Source organism: Nanorana parkeri, unplaced genomic scaffold (genome assembly GCF_000935625.1).
Source record: "Nanorana parkeri isolate BGI_ZX_2015 unplaced genomic scaffold, ASM93562v1 scaffold3845, whole genome shotgun sequence".
Classification (NCBI taxonomy): Eukaryota; Metazoa; Chordata; class Amphibia; order Anura; family Dicroglossidae; genus Nanorana; species Nanorana parkeri.
The window spans coordinates 21869-28152 of NW_017310113.1; the positions used below are offsets into that span (position 1 = coordinate 21869).

General features: G+C 55.0%; 1 protein-coding gene across 1 annotated transcript in view; it reads left to right on the forward strand.

Annotated features, from left to right (window-relative positions):
• Positions 1-358: 358 nt before the first annotated feature.
• COG4 (component of oligomeric golgi complex 4) overlaps positions 359-6284 on the forward strand; it is a gene marked incomplete at its 3' end in the record, with an annotated part of 8211 nt that continues 2285 nt past the window's right edge. Inside the window, exons 1-8 of the mRNA XM_018575373.1 lie at positions 359-501; positions 914-996; positions 1261-1375; positions 1798-1972; positions 2443-2636; positions 3216-3321; positions 3419-3576; positions 5997-6071. Coding sequence (XP_018430875.1) covers positions 382-501; positions 914-996; positions 1261-1375; positions 1798-1972; positions 2443-2636; positions 3216-3321; positions 3419-3576; positions 5997-6071 — 1026 coding nt within the window. The remainder of the gene's footprint in view (positions 502-913; positions 997-1260; positions 1376-1797; positions 1973-2442; positions 2637-3215; positions 3322-3418; positions 3577-5996; positions 6072-6284) is intronic.

The window sequence follows — 6284 nt, forward strand, 5'->3', positions numbered from 1 at the left end:
GGCGGAGATTCAGGCCGGATACGATTCCGTGTCACTCGGCCACCATTTCGCGCCGCTCTGCCACAAAGCAGTCCGGGGCCCTCGGATAGCTGCTCAACTTCCGCCTGCCCAAATACACCCCACTTGGCCCTGTTACCCGGATTCTTACCGCCACTCGCTGCGGGTCCGCCGTTCACCGAAGACACACTCCGGATCCCGAGAGCCGTTCCTTTTGCCTTCCCGGTACAGGCACTACAAGGACAGCCCGCACCGTGCCTGAGGACCCCGGAAATGAAGGGGAGAATACGTCGCGTAAAGGCGCTCTAGAACCGGAAGTGCCCTAGAGCCGGAAGTGACGAACGATGAAGGGTCCTGTGGCCGGAAGTGACGGGTTCTGTCAACATGGCCAGCTCAGCCAGTTACCAGGGGGACAGGAGCTCTTCACTGACTATGGAGCAGATCCGATCCCTGACCGACCTGCATGAGCTGGAGGAGGCCTACGAGCGGCTGTGTGCTGAGGAGGTACCGATAGACGTACCGGGGGAGGACCTGTCATATATCAATCACTGGGGGGAGGGACCTGTTTTGTATCAATCACTGAGGGGAGGGGCCTGTCCTGTATCAATCACGGGGAGGGGGGAGACCTGCCCTGTATCAAGGGGGTATCAATCACTGTGGGGGCATGTCCTGTATCAACCACTGGGGGGGACATGTCCTGTATCAATCACTGGGGGGGCATGTGCTGCATCAATCACTAGGGGGGTACCAGTCCTGTATCAATCAGTGGGGGAAGGGGAGCACCAGTCATGTATCTATAATGGGATGTGCCCGGTACTGGGAGGACTGGTCATGTATCTGTAATGGGATGTGCCCGGTACTGGGAGGACCGGTCATAAAGTTATTCTTTGCTGACTTGTACGTGTGTCTCTTGCAGAAAGAAGTGGAGGTGAAGCTGGAGGTGTTGCTCGGACAGCAGGGGGCGGTGGAGAAGAAGATGCTGGCGCTGCAGAGGATGGGGTCAGTACCAGTGGGTGTGGCCAAAGTGAAGAAGAACGCTATATAAAGGGCCCTGCGCTATGTTCTGTACTCCTTTATATTGCTGTAATCTGATTGGTTGTCGCAGGTGACACTACAGGCTTTGTTCCATGCTGGTGTCTCTGTTGTGGAAATCCGATTTAGCCCCCTGCAAGGTGTCATATGGGTGACCACAGAGATGTACAGAGCACCAGGGACATCCCCATGTGTACAGGATGACATGATAATCGCTGTGTCTCCTTCCAGGCCTAACCTGCAGCTCATAGAGGGAGACGCTCAGCAGCTTTCCGGGATGATTACATTTACCTGTAACCTGGCCGAGAACGTCAGCAGCAAAGTCCGACAGCTGGACCTCGCCAAGGTACGTCCGGGGGAAGGAGACCCACATGGGGGGCTGTAATGTCTGAGAGGGTGGGTGAGGGGCATCGGAGGGGAGGAGACCCACATGGGGTCTGTGATGTCTGAGAGGGCGGGTGAGGGGCATCGGAGGGGAGGAGACCCACATGGTGGGCTGTAATGTCTGAGAGGGTGGGTGAGGGGCATCGGAGGGGAGGAGACCCACATGGGGGGCTGTAGTGTCTGAGAGGGCGGGTGAGGGGCATCGGAGGGGAGGAGACCCACATGGGGGGCTGAGAGGGCGGGTGAGGGGCATCGGAGGGGAGGAGACCCACATGGGGGGCTGTAATGTCTTTGGATTAGTAGCTGTGACTTAGTTGGGAGTCCCGGGAAGGACCGGCATGTGATCTCCGGGCTCCTCCTCTCCTCATGTGTCCTCCTCCACAGAGCCGCCTCTACCAAGCCATACAGCGAGCAGACGACATCCTGGACCTGAAGTTCTGCATGGACGGGGTGCAGACCGCCCTGAAGAATGAGGACTACGAGCAGGCCGCCGCCCACATACACCGATACCTGTGTCTGGACAAGTCCGTCATTGAGCTGAGCCGGCAGGGGAATGAAGGTGATGGCGCCACTCCTTGTGGTCTCTATAGTTCGGGCCATCTCTGGTCACACAGCGTGCAGTCACTGATTACTCACTCCTCCCATCTCTGGTCACACAGTGTGCAGTCACTGATCACTCACTCCGCCCATCTCTGGTCACACAGCGTGCAGTCCCTGATTACTCACTCCTCCCATCTCTGGTCACACAGCGTGCAGTCACTGATTACTCACTCCGCCCATCTCTGGTCACACAGTGTGCACCGCCGGGATGTATATATATGTACGGCGGTCTTGAGGTCCTGGGTGTCTGAGACCATATTGGTGACACCCTCTTGTTGAGTCCCGTTTCTGTAGGTCTCGGGGAGGGTTGATTGGCGTTCTTCTCGTACTGGAGCCTCTTTCAGACACTTTGATAAATGAGGCGCTCTGTGTCTCTGAATGTGCGCAATGGCTCCGGTCTGCGGTAACATGCGGTCGCTCTGGTTTCAGGCAGCATGATCGAAGCCAATCTTCAGCACCTCCAGGAGGCCGAGCAGCAGCTGAAGGTTCTGGTCACAGAGAAGTTTGACGCCGCAACCAAAGCCGGAGACCTGCCGCAGGTGGAGAGGTTCTTTAAGATCTTTCCACTGCTCGGACTGCACGAGGAGGGAATCAGCAAGTTCTCTGCGTACCTGTGCCGCCAGGTAACCCTCCGATGTCTGGTCTCCCGTATCATGTTAGTCGTTTTCTAGAAGGACTAGACTAGTCCAGAGTCATGGTCTGAGATTGGATACCAGAAGGACTAGACTAGTCCAGAGTTATGGTCTGAGATTGGATACTATAAGGACTAGACTAGTCCAGAGTCATGGTCTGAGATTGTGTACTAGAAGGACTAGACTAGTCCAGAGTCATGGTCTGAGATTACATACTAGAAGGACTAGACTAGTCCAGAGTCATGGTCTGAGGTTGGATACTAGAAGGACTAGGCTTGTCCAGACCTGAGATTGGATAATGTGTGAGGAGAACCCGGATGAATGAATTTATATTATATGTGATCCCTCTCCGGCCCATATTGCTGTCTCTGGGTCCTGAGACCTCCAGCTCCTCCTCCAGGTGTGTCACATGTGCATTGGACATGAACCGCCAGTAGAACATGGCTTCCTCTGCACATACTGCCATGTTAAGGTTCCCCCTCTGACTGACCCACCAGCATTTGGACAACTCTTGTTTATTGATGTGCATTGTCTCTGCATTACCCTGAGCCTGATCTCTGCATTCTGCAGGTGGGCAAGAAAGCTGAAGAGAACCTGTCCCTGGCCCTGAGCTCTGAAAGCCACGAGAGGAGAGCGGCACTTCTATTTTCAGACACGCTCACACTGCTTTTTGAAGGTTAGTCTCCGGGACAAAAGCTTTTATAGCAAAGGGAAAGCCGGCGCCTGGCATGGTGAGGCAAACATTCTGATCCATCGCTTGTCCTCTCTTGCAGGTATTGCTCGGATAGTGGAGACTCACCAACCTATACTGGAAACGTACTACGGCCCCGGGAGGCTGTACATGCTCATCAAACATCTGCAGGCCGAGTGTGACCGGCAGGTGGAGAGAATCGTAGACAAGTTCAGCCAACAGAGAGATTATCAGAGGAAGGTGAGGAGAGACGGGAGAGGGTTAAAGGAGGGTGAGAAGAGGAACCCCATCAGAGAGAGGTGAGGAGAGATGGGAGAGGGTTAGATCAGTCAGAGGAGGGTGAGAAGAGGAACCCCATCAGAGAGAGGTGAGGAGGGATGGGAGAGGGTTAGATCAGTCAGAGGAGGGTGAGAAGAGGAACCCCATCAGAGAGAGGTGAGGAGGGATGGGAGAGGGTTAGATCAGTCAGAGGAGGGTGAGAAGAGGAACCCCATCAGAGAGAGGTGAGGAGGGATGGGAGAGGGTTAGATCAGTCAGAGGAGGGTGAGAAGAGGAACCCCATCAGAGAGAGGTGAGGAGGGATGGGAGAGGGTTAGATCAGTCAGAGGAGGGTGAGAAGAGGAACCCCATCAGAGAGAGGTGAGGAGGGATGGGAGAGGGTTAGATCAGTCAGAGGAGGGTGAGAAGAGGAACCCCATCAGAGAGAGGTGAGGAGGGATGGGAGAGGGTTAGATCAGTCAGAGGAGGGTGAGAAGAGGAACCCCATCAGAGAGAGGTGAGGAGGGATGGGAGAGGGTTAGATCAGTCAGAGGAGGGTGAGAAGAGGAACCCCATCAGAGAGAGGTGAGGAGGGATGGGAGAGGGTTAGATCAGTCAGAGGAGGGTGAGAAGAGGAACCCCATCAGAGAGAGGTGAGGAGGGATGGGAGAGGGTTAGATCAGTCAGAGGAGGGTGAGAAGAGGAACCCCATCAGAGAGAGGTGAGGAGGGATGGGAGAGGGTTAGATCAGTCAGAGGAGGGTGAGAAGAGGAACCCCATCAGAGAGAGGTGAGGAGGGATGGGAGAGGGTTAGATCAGTCAGAGGAGGGTGAGAAGAGGAACCCCATCAGAGAGAGGTGAGGAGGGATGGGAGAGGGTTAGATCAGTCAGAGGAGGGTGAGAAGAGGAACCCCATCAGAGAGAGGTGAGGAGGGATGGGAGAGGGTTAGATCAGTCAGAGGAGGGTGAGAAGAGGAACCCCATCAGAGAGAGGTGAGGAGGGATGGGAGAGGGTTAGATCAGTCAGAGGAGGGTGAGAAGAGGAACCCCATCAGAGAGAGGTGAGGAGGGATGGGAGAGGGTTAGATCAGTCAGAGGAGGGTGAGAAGAGGAACCCCATCAGAGAGAGGTGAGGAGGGATGGGAGAGGGTTAGATCAGTCAGAGGAGGGTGAGAAGAGGAACCCCATCAGAGAGAGGTGAGGAGGGATGGGAGAGGGTTAGATCAGTCAGAGGAGGGTGAGAAGAGGAACCCCATCAGAGAGAGGTGAGGAGGGATGGGAGAGGGTTAGATCAGTCAGAGGAGGGTGAGAAGAGGAACCCCATCAGAGAGAGGTGAGGAGGGATGGGAGAGGGTTAGATCAGTCAGAGGAGGGTGAGAAGAGGAACCCCATCAGAGAGAGGTGAGGAGGGATGGGAGAGGGTTAGATCAGTCAGAGGAGGGTGAGAAGAGGAACCCCATCAGAGAGAGGTGAGGAGGGATGGGAGAGGGTTAGATCAGTCAGAGGAGGGTGAGAAGAGGAACCCCATCAGAGAGAGGTGAGGAGGGATGGGAGAGGGTTAGATCAGTCAGAGGAGGGTGAGAAAAGGAATCCCATCAGAGAGAGGTGAGGAGAGATGGGCACAATGAGGAGCCAGTAAAGGGAACGGTGAGGGGAGATGGGGATTATGAGGAACCCCATGAGAGAGGTGAGGAGGGATGGGAGAGGGTTAGATCAGTCAGAGGAGGATGAGAAGAGATGGGGATCGTGAGGAACCAATTGGAGGGATGGTGAGGGGAGATGGGGATCGTGAGGAACCAATTGGAGGGATGGTGAGGGGAGATGGGGATCGTGAGGAACCAATTGGAGGGATGGTGAGGGGAGATGGGGATTGTGAGGAACCAATTGGAGGGATGGTGAGGGGAGATGGGGATTGTGAGGGATAGTGAGGGGAGATGGGGACAATGAGGAGCGGGTTGAGGGGACTATGAGGGGAGATGGGGGTTGTAAGGAACCCAATCGGAGAGACGCGAGGAGGGATGGGGACAAGGAAGAGCCCAATGAGGAGCCCAGTCAGAGGAAGTTGATGCGTTAGAGAGGGAGGGGCCATATAAAATCTCAGTATGATCTGTGACCATTTCTGGGCTGTGCGGAGGGGAACTTGGATCCAGAATGAGAACAGAGATTTCCAAACATGAGACAAACTCTCAGCCACTGAGGAGCTTTCAGGGTTTTCTCTGGTAGAAGAACTTTCCGTCCTCCATGTTTCTATATAAGTAACATCACCCAGGATAGTGAGAGGGGTTGAGCAGTGTTGTAGGTGAGGGCAGGTCTGTCACCGGCTGCCATTGTCGGGGAGATCTCCCCCCTCTGTGGGGTTGTACAGAGAAGATTTCGGGTGATTGTGTCATTCTGTCTTCCAGTTCCAGCAGGTGCAGAACAGTATGATCCGATCCTCCTCCAGTGAGAAGATTGAGCCCAGGTCAGTGCGTCTTATGGTCGGTGCGTCTTATGGTCGGTGCGTCTTATGGTCGGTGCATAGTGGGGGGCAATCTAGGCCGGGCCGAGGGGTAGGCAGAAGAGGGGACAGCCTCGGGTGCTGAAGCTGGAATTTGTTTGGGGGTAAGGGGGGTGTTTATTAGGTAGTTCACAGCTCATGGGGTAGATACTGAGGGTGAACTGGTCTCAGAGGGTATTATAGAAGACACGGA